Below are 18,835 nucleotides of genomic sequence, written 5' to 3'. Positions count from 1 at the left end.
TCCACCTCATTCTGAGGTAGTGAATTCCACAGATTCATGGCCCTTTGAGAAAAGTAATTCCTCCTCATCTCTGATTTAAATCTACCACCCCTTAAGCCTAAAACTATGGGATCTCATTCAATGAGGGGAAACATCTGATCCACGACTACTTTGTCTATCCCCTTTAGCATCTTATATACCTCAATTAGATCTCCTCTCATCCTTCTAAACTCTAGAGAGTATAGGCCTAAACTGCTCAATCTCTCCTCATAAGACAAGCCCCGCATCTCTGGAATCAATCTAGTGAACCTCCTCTGAACCGCCTCCAATGCAACTACATCCTTCCTCAAGTAAGGGGACCAAAACTCTGCACAGTACTCCAGGTGCGGTCTCACCCATGCCTTGTACAGTTGCAACAACACTTCCCTATTTTTATACTCTATTCCTTCAACAATAAATGCCAAGATTCCATTTGCCTTCCTTATTACCTGCTGTACCTGCATACTAGCTTTCAGTGATTCATGCACGAGGACACCCAGATCCGTCTGCACTGAAACATTCTGAAGTTTCTCTCCATTTAAATAATAAGTCACCTTTTTATTCTTCTGACCAAAATGGATAACCTCACTCTTATCCATGTTGCCACTCTCTCTATTCCATGGACTTCAACTTTGCTGCCAGTTTGTTAAGAGGCACTTTATCCAAAGCCTTTTGAAAGCCCATGTACACCACAACAACTACATTTACTGTCATCAACTCTCTGCTATCTCAATAAAAAAACTCAAAACACCATGCATCAGGCATGTGACTCACTCTCTCTTTAATAGACGAGGGTTGAACTTACCACAAATAAAATGTTGCAGGAAGCAGATAATTCTTGATCATGGTCTAAATGGGCATTTCCTGAGGTCAACTCGAAATAGTGTAAAGGTCATAGGAACTGACTGACTTTTTCTTGGATAATTTCTCTTCCTAATCAATTGCTCAGTTGGGAGTCATTAACATTTAGAGTGTGACAACTGAGTGTGTTATTTTACCTTGGGATGTTGCTGCGTAAATCTACATCTGATGTTGAATGTGAGGTAAAATGAATCACAGACAAGATTAGACTCAGACACAGAGAGGTACCCAGGACCACTTGTGTGTGAGAGAGAAACCCCAAAAGAACACTCTCCCTCAGGCAAACGGCCAACTGTTTGGTGATCGAAGAGGGAAATTGACACCCAGGGGATGATCTTTTTTAGTATTGTCCCGGGATAGATGTGCGATCGGATTGTCCCGGGATGGAGATGGGACAGGGAGCAGAATGAATCTGATGTAACTCATAGGCCAGGGATGTGTTTGGGTGACAAATAAAGAATGATATCAGTGGGTGAGAGAGCTCTGGTTATTAAGCACTGCTTAATTTGCTTAATTGTGGCCTCGTATTCCTATAAACCGCCCCCCCCCCCACCCAACCCCACCCCTCCCTTCAACCAACCCCCTCCCCAATCCTCCCCCTCCACTTTGCTCCAACATTGGTGATTTCTGTTCAGGGTCTAGAATTTTCACCTTAAGGCATTTCGCTTTCTTTAAAACTCACAGCTCAGACCCAGGTTTACAACCAATTCCTTTCCAACCTCCCCTTCTTTGGCTTCATGTCAATTATTTTCCTGATTACAGTTCAGCGAAGGGCTTTTGGACAATTTTCTAAGTTAAGGATATTATGTAAACGTCGGTTGCTGTTAGTGAGTCAGACAACAGAAAGCTCGGCCCAGTTCCATAAACATTATGTTTATTAAAAATAAAATGAAACTTTCTAGTGAATAATTACAAAAATAAGTCAGGAAACATCTACTTAAATAAAATCTTTTCACTTTAGTGCCTTAAGCACATTTTACATCATCTCTAAACTTTCATAGTTAAATCAGTCCCTTTTCTTCACTTGCAGTCCTGCCTCGCAATCCATCATTATCATTGTGACAATAATCTACTCCCGCTGACATTATCCAACACATTCAGTCCTTTTCACTCAGTCTCTTCCTCTCTCAGCCTCTCTGAGCCTCGTGAGACATGGACCTGGACAGGGATCTTTGAACCATGTCTGCTTTCGTGCCATCAAGTCTGACAGGCTGCATGACTGGAGGAAGTTCTTTGGTGATCTCCGAGATGTCTCTCTTGTCCTGGCAGCTCCCACTCATGCCCAGAGCCCGCTCGAACTCCATGATGCCACTCAGCTCTGATGGAGTCATTGCCCTCTCCACTTTAGTGCTGATGGGAGTCGGTGTGAAGATGGGCAGTGGAAGCAGGGGACGATATGGCAGGAGGTACTCAGTTAGATCCTCACCCAGGCAGCCCATCCTCATGATGTTGTTCGGGCTTCGCTGCACCAAGTAGGTCACCTGATATTTCCTGTCGTAACTCTCCTTACGGGCACGATTCACCTCGTTTAAAGTGCATCTGACACGAAAAGCAAGAAGTAGATTAACATATCCGAGATTTACCTGGATCCTCATTAACATCTCATTAATATTCCCCTCATTAACACTCCTCCTTTTCGCTCTCCTCTCATGAACAATCCCTGTTCTCTAAGACTCTGTGTCTGAGTCTCTGTGACTCGCTGTCTCTCCATCTCTATATGTCTCTATCTCTCTCTCTGTAATTCTTTCTTTTTCTCTCTGTGACTTTGTGTCCATCCCTCTGCCTGTCTCTTCTGTCTCCCCTTCTGTGCCTGTGTCTCTCCCTCTCTGTCTCTCTCTGTCTCTTCCTCTGTGTGTATCTCTGTGTCTCTCCCTCTGTGTGTCTCTCCCTCTGTGTGTATCTCCCTCTGTGACTCTCCCTCTATGTGTCTCTCCCTCTGTGTGTGCCTCTCTCTCTGTATCTCTCTCTGTTTCTCCCTCTGTGTGTCACTCCCTCTGTGTGTGTTTCTCTCTGTGTGTATCTCTGTGTCTCTCCCTCTATGTGTATCTGTCTGTGTCTCTCCCTCTGTGTGTCACTCCCTCTGTGTGTGTCTCTCTCTCTCTGTGTATCCCTCTCTGTGTATCTCTCTGTTTCTCCCTCTGTGTGTGTCTCTTTCTCTCTGTACCTCTCCTGTGTGTATCTCTCTGTGACTCTCCCCTCCCGCCCCTCTCTCTCTTACTGAGTTATCCTTCGTTTTACAGCCTGTTACTTGCTATTCCCTCAGTGCTGACCTGGCCCAATTTTCCACCAAAGGTTCCCTCTTAGCACTGAGCCAGTGATGGAACAGCGCAGTTTCAGTGTAAACTCACCCATCCTGAGGGCGAGTTCTCATGATTTGATCCTCCCACTCTGCTGAGTAAAACTCTCTCCTCTGGCTGTTTTCCTCATTGAGTGAGGAGTTGAGAGTGGCAGCGGGTGACAGCTTCATTTCTGCTCGGGATCCTCTTGCACTGTCTGTGGTGATCAGCTTCGGACGATGAGTTTGTGTGTGGGGAGCGGCGGTGCTTTATATAAGCCCGGGGGCTATTTTGGGGAATGTTATCACAGTCTAAATCCACATTCACCAACTCACAGGAGAATTGGTGACGTACTCCCAATGATTTCCAGATGTCAGCACCTAAAGTTCAAAGTTTACAGCTGTCGGTCGGACTTCCCAGAATCTGCATTTTGTTCTCAATCGGTTTAATGAGCAGCAGCCATCGGTTCCCATCGCTCTATCTGGGAGCCTGAGCTGGGGTTACAGGATACCAGACCCGAGGGCAAAGATGCCGGCTGAATGACCAGAATTACTTAGACTCGACTGTGGCCCTCCAATCTCAGTCCAAAGATCATGGGACAACAACTGCCCCCACCACCCAGAAAAGGAGCACATTGCCCAGGCTGACACCCACAGTGTCAGGACTAAGGGACCGCTGCACTATTGGAGGGTCAGTTGTTATGACTGGGATGGGAGGGGTGCATGTATCATCTCGCCTCACTACTCCGTAGGCCGTGACATTAATTTAAAAGTTTAATTTTCTCACCAAAATAGCCAATCGTCTACTTCCCCTACTGGTGCCCACGATAAGAGTCTTCACCCAGGCTTCTTTGTGCTAGTTACTATTCTGTTACATTTATGAGTCATGGAGAAATTTTACAGTGTAATAAAATATTCCCATAACATCTTTTAAACAGAAATCAAACATTTCTATTTGATTCCAGGCATTAACATGTTTTGTTTGTTTGTTCTGTGCCTTAGATAAAATCATAATTTTTCAAAAGTAACTTGCTAAATTAAACTGAACTTTTCACTTTTCACAAAATAACACTGTTGATGTCCTGACATATTTTCTTTAATAATTAATTCATTTCTTCTTCAAAAGAAACTTCTTTATTGCCATGGAAACAACCTGGGCTGTGTGTGTATGTCTTTTTATTGTTTTCTTATAGTTACTTTGAATTTCAGGTAATTTTTTCTTAATTTTCTTTTAGAATACCAACTTGTATGAATTAGAATTTATTCATTAATCCCAATTTCTTGTGCTGAGACTTGGTGGTTTTGAAAAATCTGAAACTCATTGGTCAAAGTGTTTACATCAGATTTCCCAGACTCCAGGACTTTATTCCTGGAAATAACAAATGGACTGAATGGGTTAAGGCCAAATTCCTCTTATTTTTTCAAAAAAAAACCCAAAGCCTTTAGTCCATGACTATGCTGTGACATTGAAAGTCTGGACATAAATTTGCAAATTCTTGAAGCTACTGCTAATCTTGTTCAACTTGAAGTTACCTGTGTGAAAGAAAAACACAAAAGATCCATTCTGCTTGGGGCAGAATTCATCCAAACTTATCTGAAAATTCAGAAATTTTAAATTTTGTAATGCCTTACATATATATATATATAAATCTAAATATATTTTCATTTAGCAAAGTAAAAGCTGTGCTGAGCTTAAGCTGTTAGCAGAAAAGAGTTAATTCCCTGTTTGGAAAGGGGTGGAACAAAAGTTCTCAAATAGACGTAGTGATGTCACCACCCTTTCTTAAAAATTTGTGCTCGAAAGGGAAAACCTGAGCCTCATTTTAAACTGTTTCGTTGCAGTATCCAATCTCAAAATTGGTCTTTCTCTTTGTGACAATTATGTCAGGAACAAACCTTTAAACTTTGCACAAAGTTCCTAAACCAAGACCAATCCAGCTCAGGATTGGTCATAATCACTTCAAGTATCCCAAATTCCAATACACCCCATCGAACACTAAAACTGCCTTGTTCTCACATGTGTGAATTTGTATCCGGATTAAAATCCCCATATGTTTAACAAAACACCCTGGAATCATGATTCTAGCCAGTAACCATGACTCCAGTTTCATAACTTAAAAAATTTACTTTATTAAATAGGCTTCCCTTTTGTTAGTTTTTATACTTAAAGCACCGAGACTGCAAAATCGGGAAGAAAAACATTACAACGTGAAGCAGATAAACATCATCCACACAAAAATCAGTTTACCCCACACACCAAGCCAAAAAAAACACATGCTTCAAAAACACAGAAAGGAATGATATCGGTGGTCTTGTGGTTCTCTCTTCAATCAGGTTTCCAGCGACTGTAATTTTAAAAAAAACAAAAGGAAAAGTGAACCCTCACCAGAAAACTTTCACATTCTTATTCCAAAAAGGCAAAGAACCTGTAAACTTCCACACAAAACAAAAGCAATGACAATTGCTCACAGCTCAGAAATTTCAAGCAGTCACATCTTAGCATTCTCTCACAGCCCAGGCAGGCTTTAAAGAGACAGAACACTACAATCTCACAAAGTAAATCAAAATTTAAAGAAAAATAGAATTCTCCATTCTCTTTTGTTTCTTTATAACTAAGCTTATCTTTTTCCCCATTTAAATCAACTTCCAAATCCTGATGTTGTCTGCTTTACCCATTCTGTACTGAATCAAAAATCTCAAACTCATTCTCACCTGAACACATTACCTCCTGCACAATCCCTTTTTTTCTCCCTGGGAGAGATGTGATAATGCAATAAAATCCTAACATTAATTCCACATTCCTCTTGGCCATGCTTACAATTCTCACATTTAACTGGTCATTGACTTCCCACAAATTCACAATTAAACCTTAAATTGAATGAACACAGGCACACTCAGTAATCACATTCACACTTTCATATCTCCATGTGCCCCTAGAAATATGAACTCTTATAATGAGATCAACTCAAAGCGTCAAAGGTATCCCAGATTGCTAGCTCCAGGGGAAAGAAGAAAAAACAAATTAAGGTTTAAACTGGTTTAAAATCTCATCCATAATACATAATACATTAAACAAACATGAAAAAAGCTTAAAACATACCAGACCACAGAGGGTTAATAAGTCATTATTTTGGCGACACAGAAACAGCACTTACAGACACATGAAAATCACATTCAGACACACATTTAAGAAGTATTTGGATGTGCACTTGCGATGCCCTGGCATACAAGGCTTTGGGCCTGGTGCTGGAAAATGGAATTAGAATAGTTAGGTACTTGTTTGACCGGCGCAGACTCGATGGGCTGAAGGGCCTTTTTATGTGCTGTAGACCCCTATGACTCTATGACAGGAAAGAAATTTATCCCTCAACAAAGTACACAAGCAAACGTAATCATTCGCACACAAGCTATTTCTCATTTTCCCTTTCACACAATATCTTAACTCTGCTGTGTGCCTGTAAGCTCACTTTCTCATTTCCTCCTAATCATTTTCTTTATGCTCAAATTTTCTTTTGTCTCTTAACCTTACTTGTGACTTGATGGGATTTGGAGAAACAGATCGATTTACTTTTTGGTCAGACACATGAGCAGCTGCTGTGTTGTCTCACAGAAAAGGGAACTTGCCTCCTATGATTTCAGCAAGGACCAGTACCTGTTGCCTGTCCAGCTTCCCTTTTAATTCCTGAATTCTCTTGTATGTCTTGCATCTTAAATCCTCTGACTCCTGAAAAGCCTTGTCAGATTTCTCAGCTCAGTAAAGTGCCCAACTCAATGGGCCCTAACTCTCGACCCAACACCTCAGCTTCTGGAGCACGTGAATCTCCATAAACTGGACCTGGCACTGCGGGTCCATCACAATCTGTGCACTTGCCGCAGCAACTGAAGGGTTAAAACTCTGTTCACTGGAATCATGGCCTGGAAGCCACTCACTCCTGGTTATTTCCTGATTCCCTGGATCACAACCCAACCCCAGTCTCCTGGTTGAAATGCACCTATTCCCTGAAAAGCCACAAGATCCTTTGCCTTTTTAGTTCTTAACTTTTTGTTGCACAGCCGTTCCTGAATAAGTGCAACTCCTTCTTCAAGAGGGACCCAGTCCCCTTTCTCCAGACGCTCAATAAGTAGCGTCTGGACCTCTTTACTAGACATCTTGTCTAACTTTGCTTGGTAGAGAGAAGAAACAATTTTAGCTGTTATCTTGAAGGTGTCTGAGTCACTAAGATAAAAGCAAAATACTGCAAATGCTGGAAATCTGAAACAAAAACAAAAATAGCTGGAAAAACTCAGCAGGTCTGACAGCGTCCGCAGAGAGGAACACAGTTAACGTTTTGAGTCTGTGTGACTCTTCATCAGAATAGTTCTGATGAAGAGTCATAGGGACTTGAAACATTAACTGTGTTTCTCTCCGCGGATGCTGTCAGACCTGCTGAGTTTTTCCAGCTATTTTTGTTTTTGCCTGAGTCACTGGCGGGTTCTCAATGATCCCACAACCCTGAGGGCTCTCCCTTCCTGATGCTACTGTTGGCCTGGCAGATACACCGGGATCCTTCGTTACAAACACCAAGTTTTCCCGTTTCATCTCTAAATGCGCCGGGGTCACCAATTTGTAAGTTCTTTTGAACTTGAGTTCCATTTGAGATTTTAACCATTCAGGCAACAGGAGACAGTTTAGTGAAGTAACTCAGGAAACTTTAATAAGTTATAGTTAATACTTATCGCAGGGCAGCGACTTTACAGGCGTACTATGGTTCTTGCTTCCTGGGTCAGCTTTGGGTGCAGGTCAACACTCAGTCTTTTCTCTCTCTGGCTTCTGATCTTCTGCTTTCAGCTGACAAGCAGTCCTCAGTATAAAATTCAGCGCGATGGTCAGTGAAAGCTGCTGCTTATTAACTCTTTCCAAGCTACAACCCACAGCGTGATCAGTCATGTTCTTGTATTCTGATTGGTTTAAGGGGTGCGTGATCAGTCTGGAATTGGCCTTAAGAGTGATGGTAATTAATTGATATCACTTTTCACTAGAGTTTCTTTCTGTTATTTTAATAACTTCGTGCTAAGACAAAAGGGTGTTTTATGATATCTTCCTTTGACCATTTGTTTAGGATAGGGGAGGCATGCTATCATGTCCTCATGAATGATACCTTGAGCTCATTGTCTCAGAATCCTTATCAATAACTGTCTCTAGGGGTCATCTGCTGGGTGATATTTTTCTCTCTTGTTGTTGGTAATTGGAATGAGTTACTTTACTTTTAAAACAAAAGGATTATTTGGAAAAGTTGCTTATAACCTTAAAACTATGTAAGCCTAATACAAAAGAATGCAAAATACTAATGCTTAAAAATTATGCAGAATGTGTATAAAATATAAGTGCATAGCAGTAATCAGTGTTTAATATGTAAGGTAGTAAAACCGCTTTATATATTCAATCAATACATGGTCTTGAGTGATAAAAGCCTAAAAGGATTATACAGTTACAAAACTAGTCACCCATTGTTACAAAAGTTAGTTCTTAATACAAAGAATATATTCTATCAAATATAATTGCTTTCTTCTAAAACACTACAGAGTAAAATTAGCTTAATGTGGGACACAGCTGTTATTATTCTTTCCTCGTACCTTCCCTTTCCTGAATACACCTGGTTCTGTTAATGTGGGGAATATAAGCTTGTCCATTCAACCTTGAAGGCAGCAACGCAATGTGGCTCTGTAACATGGAGATAAGTGCAATAAGGGCCTCTTCATCAGTTGTTCTGTAATTAACTCATTAGTATGTTACCTCATTTTTTCTAAAATCCCATGGTGTTTTACTCTGTCAAATGAAGCCATGCAGAGTCACATAATATTCACTGCTGGTGTCCTCTATTGATTACAGTTTAAAAGGATAGTATACTACAAGGTTAACTAATCAATATACTTTGATTGTGTTATCCAAACTAAAACTAAACATTAAACATCATTTTCCCTACACTCAGAATGATTGTTTATGATAAAACAAAATTTCTTTTTAACAAGTTGCAAGTACTGGTTAGCACGCTATTGTAATCAGGAAGTTTGACTATCTATCACTTCCTAAAGAGTTTCCCCAGCACACACACACACACACACATACAGAAACAAAGGACAAAGAGATGGAGTCTCTCTGCAGAGATGGGATTTAGAGGTTGGACATTATAAAATGAAGGGTAAAGTCTGCAGGGTCTTGACGCTGCCGGCCTGGAGTTCTCTCGTGTGAAGACGGGCTGCTGGTCCCGGTGGGTGTCTGGAAGTTCTCACCAACTGGTCTTAGCTTTGCAGGTCCCAATGCAGACTAGTTACACTCAGCTGAGGGTTCCCTGGCTACAGGTTGATACCAACACACAATTGCAGGCAAATTAGAGAGAGAGAGAGAGAGGGAGCCAGTTACGGTGGCCTTCGTTCCGCAACTTGTTCCCCAACAAGACAGTCTTCAAAACCAGCAAGTTCACAACTTAAGTCTTTTTCTCCCTCCCATGTGATTTCCAGCAAGTTAGCAACCTTTGCATTTTCAATTTCTTTCCCATCAATTAAAGTGGTTGCTGGACAAAACAAACAACCAGATTTCTCTCAAGTACCTAAATGTCAGGCGATTTCTTGGAAGAGGCCTGCTTGTTGACAGTTCCAAGGTGAATTTATGACCTTCTTTTAAAAAAAGCCTAGGTTAGCATCCACATGTCCAGATCATGTCAAATCCTTCCAGTCTGTAAAACAAAACTTCAGTCTTGAGATATATGTTAATGGCATGGTACTGAGTGAGTGCCGCACTATCGGAGGGTGAGTAATGAGTGAGCGCTGCACTGTTGGGAGGTCAGTACTGAGTGAGTGCTGCACTGTCGGAGGGTCAATACTGAGGGAGTGCCGCACTGTCAGAGGGTCAGTATTGAGGTAGCACTACACTGTCGAAGAGTCAGTACTGAGGGAGTGATGCACTGCTGGAGTGCCAGTACTGAGGAAGTGTTGCACTACTGGAGGGTCAGTACTGAAGGAGCGTTGCACTGTCGGAGAGTCAGTACTGAGATAATGCTGCACTGTCGGAGAGTCAGTACTGAGGGGGCGTTGCACTGTCGGAGGGTCAGTACTGAGGGGGCGTTGCACTGTCAGAGGGTCAATACTGAGGGAGTGCTGCACTGTCAGAGTGTCAGTACTGAGGGAGCGCTGCACTGTCGGAGGGTCAGTACTGAGTGAGTGCTGCACTGTCACAGTGTCAGTACTGAGGGAGTGCTGCACTGTCGGAGGGTCAGTACTGAGGGAGTGCTGCACTGTCGGAGGGTCAGTACTGAGGGAGCGCTGCACTGTCACAGTGTCAGTACTGAGGGAGTGCTGCACTGTCGGTGGGTCAGTACTGAGGGAGTGCTGCAATGTCAGAGGGTCAGTAATGAGGGAGTGCTGCACTGTCGGAGGGTCAGTACTGAGGGAGTGCTGCACTGTCAGAGGGTCAGTACTGAGGGAGCGCTGCACTGTCGGAGGGTCAGTACTGAGGGAGCGCTGCACTGTCAGAGGGTCAGTACTGAGGGAGTGCTGCACTGTCAGAGGGTCAGTACTGAGGGAGTGCTGCACTGTCAGAGGGTCAGTACTGAGGGAGTGCTGCACTGTCAGTGGGTCAGTACTGAGGAGTGCTGCACCACCCTTCTGTTGAGACTGCCCTTGCGGATATATGTGAAAGATCCCATTGCCACTATTTTAAAAAAAATGAAAAGTTTGATTTTTACAGCCTTTCATGATCACAGTTATTCTTAAGTGCTTTATCATAGATAATTACAGCATTCAGCCCATAATGTGCACACTCACTGACAAGAAGCCTTCCAGGGTAATCCCACTTTCCTCTTCTTGAACTGTCGCCTTTTTGGTTATGGCACTTCAAGTCCATATCCAAGTACTTTATAAATGTTTTGTGGTTTGCTGCCTCCTGGTACCTTCAGGCAGTCAGTTCCAGGTCCTCATCACCCTTTGGATGAAATGGCTTCCCCTCTAATTTCCTCAAAACCTCCTGCCTTTTACTTGAAACATCTGCACCTGGCTCGGGACCCCTCAACCACAGTGAATAGCTCCTTCCCCTGCACTCAACTTATACCACTCAATTCAGTCTCCTCTCAGCCACTGTTCTAAAAAAAAACCCCAGCCTATCCAATCCTTTCGTTATAGCTAAAATTCTCTAGTCCTGGCAATTTCATTGTAAATCTCCTCTGTAATCACACCTTTCCTTTAGTGTGGTGACCAGAACTGCACGCTGTACTCCAGCTGTGGCTTAACTAATGTTTTGTACAGTTTAAGCATAACCTCCCAGCTCTTATAGTCTATGTCTTGGCTAATAAGGGCAAGTATCCCATATCCCTTCAGACCACTTTATCTACCTGCCCAGACACCTTCAGCGATCTGTGGACTTGCACTCTAAGGTCCCTCTGTTCCTCTACATTTTTCAGTATCCTACCATTCATCATGCATTGTCTTTCCTTCTCAAAATGCATTACATCACACTTCTCTGGATTGAATTCCATAGTCACTTTTCTGACCACCTGACCAGTCTATTGATATCTTCTTGCAGTCTACAGCTTTCTTCTTCGTTACCAATGCCACAGCTAATTTTTGTATTGCTTGCAAACTTCTTTATCATATCCCCTAATTCAAAGCCAAATTATACATATATATATGTATATGTATATATCACAAAAAGCAAGGGACCCAGTACTGAGCCCTGTGGAACCCCACTGGAAACAGACTTCCAGTTACAAAAACACATGTTGACCATTACTCCTTGCTTCCATCCTTTGAGCCAATATTGGATCCAATTTGCCACTTTGCCTTGGATTCCATGGGCTTTTACTTTTGTAACCAGTCTGCCATGTGAAACTTTATCAAAAGCCTTGTTAAAATCTATGTAGATTACATCAAACACTCTCCCTCATCAACCCTCCTTGTTGCCTCAAAAAATTCACTTATGTTAGTGAGACATGACCTTCCATTAACAAATCTACACTGACTGTCCTTGATTAAGGTGTGTTGTTTCTAAATGAAAGCTTGTCTTATCAGAACCTTTTCCAATAATTTTCTTGCCACTGAGGTTCGCCTGACTGGCCTGTAGTTAATCAGTCTATCCCTTTTTTTAAACAATGGTATGTAGCAGGTCCTCCATCTTATGCTACCAAACCTGTTGATGGGGAGGATTGGAAAATGCTCAGTTACCAGCGAGAACTCACCAGCTTTTCTTCAAATATTGTCTGGGCATCTTTTACATCCATGTGAGAGGGCAGAAGGGATTCAATATCTCATCCGAAAAAAAGGAGTTCCCACTGACCTGACCAATGTTAATCTCTCAATCAACATCACTAAAACAGATTTTCTGCTCATTTATCACATTACTGTTTGTGGGATCTTGCTGTGTGTAAATTAGCTGCCATGTGTTCTACATTACAACAGTGTTTACACTTCAAAAAGTGGCTGTAAAATATCTTGGGACATCCTGAGATTGTGAAAGGCGCTAGAAATCAAGTTCTTTCCTTCTATGTTCAGAGAAACGGGTGTGGGAGAGTCACAATTACAATTGGAGGAAGTGTTTCCTCCTCACTATAATCCAGCAGAAATACTATTCTTCTCAAATATCACACCTTGTATTCTCACTCTGACATTCACTTGTCCCACTGTCCTGCTCCCCCATCTCCCTGTCCCACCTTGTGTCCGTCTGCCCCTCCCAGAATCTCCATCTCTCCCCCAGTCTCCCTGCCCCTCACGGGGTCCCCCTGCCCCTCCAAGTTCCAAACCTCGTCTCCACTTAGAAAAATTAATCAAAGTGATCATTGCTTGTGCAGAGATTTCACAACCACTAGAACTGAAGATCAAACGCCAAGGTGATGCTTCTCTTTTCGCCAGGATGTGAAACTCTTCTTTCTCTCAGTGGTTCGTGGAGATCTCCATTTTTTGTAGCTGCTTCCACCCATGTGTAAGAGAAATGAGGCACAAAACATATTTTTTATATTTTTTATTTATAGCCAGAGGTCAATGGCTCAGAGAAAAAGCAAACAAAACAGGATAGTCAAATCAATACAGGGAATGCCCCCACCTCTCACATATATGGTACCACATGCAACTCAACAACCTGCATCTAAACAGCACCTTTAACTCCTTTATTTTGCATTGTCAGAGGGGCCATCTTTTGGATGAGCTGTTAAATTAAGGCCCCCATCTACCCTTTCAGGAGGAGGGTCAAAGATTCCATTACACTTTGTGGAAACGCAAAGGATTTCTCCCCGGTGTCTTGGTCAATATTTATCCCTCAATCAACATTCAAAACAGATTATTACATTATCATACTGCTGTTTGTGGGGGCTTGCTGTGCACAAATTGACTGATGTTCCTACATTACAAAAGTGACTATACTTCAAAAGCACTTCATTGGCTCTGGGACATCCTGAGGTGGTGAAAGATGGTGTAGAAAAGCAAAGTTCTTTCTTTACCTTCCAGAAATTCCAACAGGAAAGATGATGAACTTATTGCAACAACCTTTGGAAAACACAGCTTAGGAATCTCAAATTGGATTGATAATCACAATTCCAGTGATCTCGAGAGGAGAATTTCTTCATCAACTTCTTCCAGTTCCTCGTCTGTTACTGGGTTGATTTCATTTGTTCTTTTTATTAGAACAACAACTGAATCCTGTTCCTCTGTCTCCATCTCAGGGCTCTGATCCCGGGGATAATAATTTTTTGCCTTTCTCAGAAAGTCCTCTGCAGCATCCAGTGTGATTAGACGGTCCTACATAAACACAAATCATCCCTCACTTTATTACTACTTTCCTCTATTTCAGCCATTCTCAACATCACCACTCACACTGGCTACGATCTGACCAGCTGCTTAAGGGAGCTCCCTCTGCACGTGTACACAGTCCATTACCTTCGCAGGGGTCTCACAGTCCAGCCTGATTCTCTCCGAATATCCAAACACGCAGGAGTCACAGGACAGGAATCACCAACTTGCTGCTTATAGGGGACAGGGCCCATTTGCTGATTATAGGAGAAAGTCCCTGTCAATTCAGGGAAGAATTTTGATGTTGATTCATTTAAAGGGGCAGTCACATCCAAAGATGAACTGATTTCAACTTGACTGAGCAAAGAGCCAGCACAGGCCCTATGGGGTGAATGGCCTCTTTCTATGTTGTAAACTTAATTGGTTTTAAATTCAGATTTTTCCAACTAAATTTGATTCAGTCTGGTTTGAGTTTTACAAAGTCGCCTCCAATAGTGAATGTATTGGTTGTTCACTGCCTTTCCTCTTCTCTCCCCTACCTCCATCCATCTCTCAAACTTCCTCACCCTGTTTCCCCATTCCCCCCTCACTGCCCCCCCTTCCCTCTCCATCCCCCACATCTGCCCACCCCCATCCCTATCTGCTCCCCTACTTCACCCACCAAAACAAAGATGTATCTCTCCGCCGGCATTTTATTGTCAAATATTGAGGTTTCTTGAGCCAGGATGTCCAGCAGTTTCTTTGCCTGGGGTGCATTCCTCATGCTGCTGTACGAGGTTGCAGATGTGACATTCAAAAGCATATCAGACTCTGCATGAAAACCTGCAAAACAACATAGTCATCAAGAATGGCATCAAAACAGAGCATTGAAACAATGCAGCACACAACTGATTCTGAATGGGTAGGAATCTGGGCCAGGGTTGGCTTCTGAGAGATCGAGGGGAGAGTGGGACTGAGAAATAGGAGGGAAAGAGAGAAGGGAGGGGGCAGAGATAGAGAGAGAGATGGTTCAGACAGAGAGGAAGGATAGAGAGAGGACAGAGTGAAAGAGAGGGAGACAGAGACAGAGACAGAGAGAGAGAGATAGATAGAGACAGAGACAGTGGGGCACCAGAAGATAGAGAGAAGGGAGGAATAGGGCTGAGGATGGAGGGAAACAGAGAGGGAGAGCAAGAAAGGATGAGACAGGGAGGGGAGAGCACAAGGGGGTGAGGGAGACTGAGAGAAAGGGAGAGGGTGAGGGAAGGAAATAGAAGGAGAAAGGGAGAGAAGAACAACAGAAGGATAACGGGGGGGAAAGGGGAGGGAGCTGGAAAGGACTTTAAGGGAAAGAAGGGAAGCAGAATTATCAGGTTCTCACTCGAGGTAAAACACTTTTACTTACCCAAGTTTTCTAAAATCATCTTCCACTTCCCCAGTACATCTCTGCGTTCCTGGCGAACTGCATGAATGTCAAAACTGAGGCGACGGTAACCCTAGGAGACAGAAGACAGGGTTTCACCTGCATTAGATCAATGCATTCTGATTCAGGGCTGTCCCAACCCAGACCATTCCACCCACACTCTGTCTGAAGATGATGAAGTCACTTACAGCTTGGACATACTCGAATACTGAGGAGTCTACCGCCATTCTGTTTGTCTATCAACTCTATCCTCACTGATCCATCTCATCTCCCGCTTCCACCATAACTTTGATCCTGATGCTTTAAATCCCCCCCATGGCCTCATCCCACCCCCATTAACCCTACAAACTCATATCCTGAACTCTGTAATCCTTCCAACTACCCTGTTGTACAGACTCCCTCCCTTCAACCTACCTTTGGTTGTTTCCTTTACATTTGTTCATGGGATGTGGGTGATGCTGGCGAGACCAGCATTTATTGCCCATCCTTAATTGCCTTCGTTTGATGGCATTTTTAAGAGTCAACCACATTGCTGTGGGTCTGGAGTCACATGTAGGCCAGACCAGGTAAGGACAGAAGATTTCCTTCCCTAAAGGGCATTAGGTGGCTGCACCTTCACCTACCTGGTCCCGACTGTTGGAATTTCCTCCCTAAACCTTTGCAACGCCGTTCTGCCCCATATCTGATTACTCATTTGTGAAGTGCTGTGGGATCTTTGTAGTAGAATTGGTCTATGATGCACGTTGTTGTCATATGTAACGCTGAATTGAATTGAAACTCACAGCTCACCTGAGAGCCCCTCCGTGTCTTGGCTCGTTTCTGCAGCAAGTTGTAAAGTTCCCGATCATCATCTCTCTCCGTGTGGAATGCATCATGAGGCTCACTCCACAAGTTTGCTTGTTCCGATCTCCTGCGCTGAGCTTCCTGGGCAAAATACAGCAACGTGTCGCTGTTCATACAAGAGACAAACCATCTGCGTCACTTACAATCTTCTCTACTTAATTTACAGAAGAACCCCTATATAAATGACCATACATCACTTACAGAATAAAGGCACAAGAGTACAAAAACAAGGAAGTTATGGTGAACCTTTATATAACACTGGTTTGGCCTCAATTAGAGCATTGTGTCTAATTCTGGGCACCACATTTGAGGAAGAATATGAATGCATTAGTGTACAGAAAAAAATTACAGGAACGGTTTCTGGATGAGGGAACAAGGATAGATTGGAGAAGCTGGGCTTGTTCTCCTTAGGGAAGGTTGAGAAGAGGTTTGATAGAGGTTTTCAAAATCATGAGGGATCTGGACAGAGTAAATAAGGAGAAACTGTTCCCATTGGTGGAAGGATCGAAAACCAGAGGACACTGATTTAAGATGATCGGCAAAAGAACCAAAGGCAACATGAGGAAAGTCTTTTTTATGCAGCAAGTGGTGAAAGTCTAAAATGCACTACTGAGTGTGTGATAGAGGTAGATTAATCACAGATTTCTGAAGGGAATTGGAAAATTATTTGAAAAGATTTTCAGGGCTACTGGGAAAAGACAAAGGGGTGGGATTTCTGAGTTGCTCCTGCAGCACAGACATGATAGGCTGAATGGCCTCCTTCTGTGCTGTACTCATTCTATGATTGAGGGCTATCTAAAAACCCGTCTCACCGAGGTAAGATTACATATGATTGCTGGATGTTTCAGGCTAACTTTCGTTAAGAGACCACTGTCGTTCAGCTTTTATATAAAAGGTTGCGACTTGGAGGTGCAATGTCAAAACTTGTGGATGCCACCAACTTGGGGAGGTTTGAAATTAATCCAGGGGCGGACTGCAATAAAATACAGGAAGAAATTAATAAAGTAACAGAATGGATGTGTAAATGACAAATTAACTTCAATAAGTGTGAGGTAATACATTTTGGTAGGAAGAATCAGGAAGCCACTTAACTTCTTGGAAAACAAGCGTCTAAATGGAGTAGAGGACACATTAGGGACAGTGGTTAGTAAGATCAATAAAAAAAAACAAAGCACTGGGGATGATTTCCATAAGGAAAAAAATTGAAAAACAGAGAAGTAATATTAAACTTGCATGGAACCTTGATTAGACCACACCTGGAGAACTGTGAGCTGTTCTGGTCTCCAAATTATAGAGGATATAAAAGCATTGAAGAAAGTGCAAAAAATGATTGACTAGGATGATACCAGTACAGGGAGGTTATAACTATCAAGCAAGATTAAACACGCTGAACTCTTTTCTCTAGTAGAGAAGGCTTGGGTTAACCTAATTGAGGCCTTTAAGATTATGTAAGGGTTTGATAGGGTAGAGATGTTTCCACTTTTGGACAAGTCCAGAACTGGGGGCCATAAATGTAAGATAATTGATAAAAAATCCAACAGGGAATTCAGGAGAAACTTCTTCACCCAGAGCGTGGCGATAATGTGGAACTCGCTCCCACAGAGAGTGGTTGAGTTGAATGGTATAGACATATTTAAAGGGAAGACACATGGGAAAAAGGAATAGAAAGAAATGTTGATATGGTGAGATGAGGGGTGGGAAAAGACTTGTGTGGCAATAGACAGCAACATGGATCTATTATGCAGTAAATATTTTGTAAAGGTCAATGCTGAATTGTTGATCTCAACTGGAGCAGGAAAACAATTGACTTTGACTGGGGAGATGAAATCAAACAGGATTCCTTCTGCCAAATATAATCTGATTTTACTCAATCTAATCTCACTTCTCTCAAACCAAAGAACCTATCCCATCCAATATAATCTAAGACAACTCAACTATGCAAATTAATCCAACCCCACACTAAGCCACCCATCTTGCATCACCCTAAGCGATTTAAAGTAAACCCATATAACTCCTGCCCCACACTCTAGCGCATCTAGCTCCTCTCTTAAGAACCCCAAGAACCCACTCATCTGCTTGCTTTGTAACGAAGCAATAGATATATACCAGCCACCAGTTATATAAAGCTCTTTGCTGCCTGTTTATTCAACACCAGCTTCCCAACCAAAGCAAATTTGCAGCTGAAAATCTTGAAAGCAAATCAGAGTTTCTGTTCGATGTTTACCTGATGATTGGAGTCTTCTCCTCTGGCTCATCTTCCCCACAGCATGAGCAGCATATGCGATAAAAGACATTCCTATCCCCCATTTCACAGTGCTCCAATCTTAGTTAGAGCACACCAGGCAATCCCAGAGAAAGGAAACATGCAACAGTTGGAGGCAAATTACCCAGCAGTGGGTATTCAACCAGTTCGGAGATTAGTCCGATTGAGGTGTTCTCACTAGTGATGCTCCTGTGGTTCATATAATTTTAAATGCATGGACTATATGAATATTTTCTCTTGTGGGGATCAAGTCATGGGTGGTCATGTGAAGGCTGTGGTGATTAACTCTCCCCTCCAGCCAAACAAAGAAACAGAAAGTACATTGAAAGTTCTGATAAAAACAAGCTCAATGTAATGGCTCACAACAGATCTAGCCAACCCCAGGCACAAAAACAGAAAATGCTGGAAAAACACAGCAGGTCTA

At 42.6% G+C, this 18,835-nt stretch overlaps 2 protein-coding genes across 2 annotated transcripts; both read right to left on the bottom strand.

Moving 5' to 3' along the window:
- Positions 1-1,736: 1,736 nt before the first annotated feature.
- On the bottom strand, positions 1,737-3,421 carry LOC121269084 (telethonin-like). Its single transcript, XM_041173532.1, has 2 exons — positions 3,228-3,421; positions 1,737-2,418 (listed from the first exon to the last, which is right to left on the bottom strand). The coding sequence occupies exons 1-2, from the start codon at positions 3,344-3,346 to the stop codon at positions 2,007-2,009; spliced, it is 531 nt and encodes a 176-aa protein (XP_041029466.1). The 5' UTR covers positions 3,347-3,421; the 3' UTR covers positions 1,737-2,006.
- Positions 3,422-13,154: 9,733 nt separating this feature from the next.
- Positions 13,155-18,580, bottom strand: mreg (melanoregulin). The gene is made up of 5 exons (XM_041173695.1): positions 18,373-18,580; positions 16,095-16,254; positions 15,288-15,378; positions 14,565-14,725; positions 13,155-13,912 (listed from the first exon to the last, which is right to left on the bottom strand). Exons 1-5 carry the CDS (start codon positions 18,453-18,455, stop codon positions 13,703-13,705), a joined length of 705 nt encoding a protein of 234 aa, XP_041029629.1. The 5' UTR covers positions 18,456-18,580; the 3' UTR covers positions 13,155-13,702.
- Between the last annotated feature and the right edge of the window lie 255 nt (positions 18,581-18,835).

Source organism: Carcharodon carcharias, chromosome 23 (assembly GCF_017639515.1).
Source record: "Carcharodon carcharias isolate sCarCar2 chromosome 23, sCarCar2.pri, whole genome shotgun sequence".
NCBI lineage: Eukaryota > Metazoa > Chordata > Chondrichthyes > Lamniformes > Lamnidae > Carcharodon > Carcharodon carcharias.
Note: the sequence above shows the minus strand (reverse complement) of the source record. Positions and strands in the feature narration are given on the sequence as shown.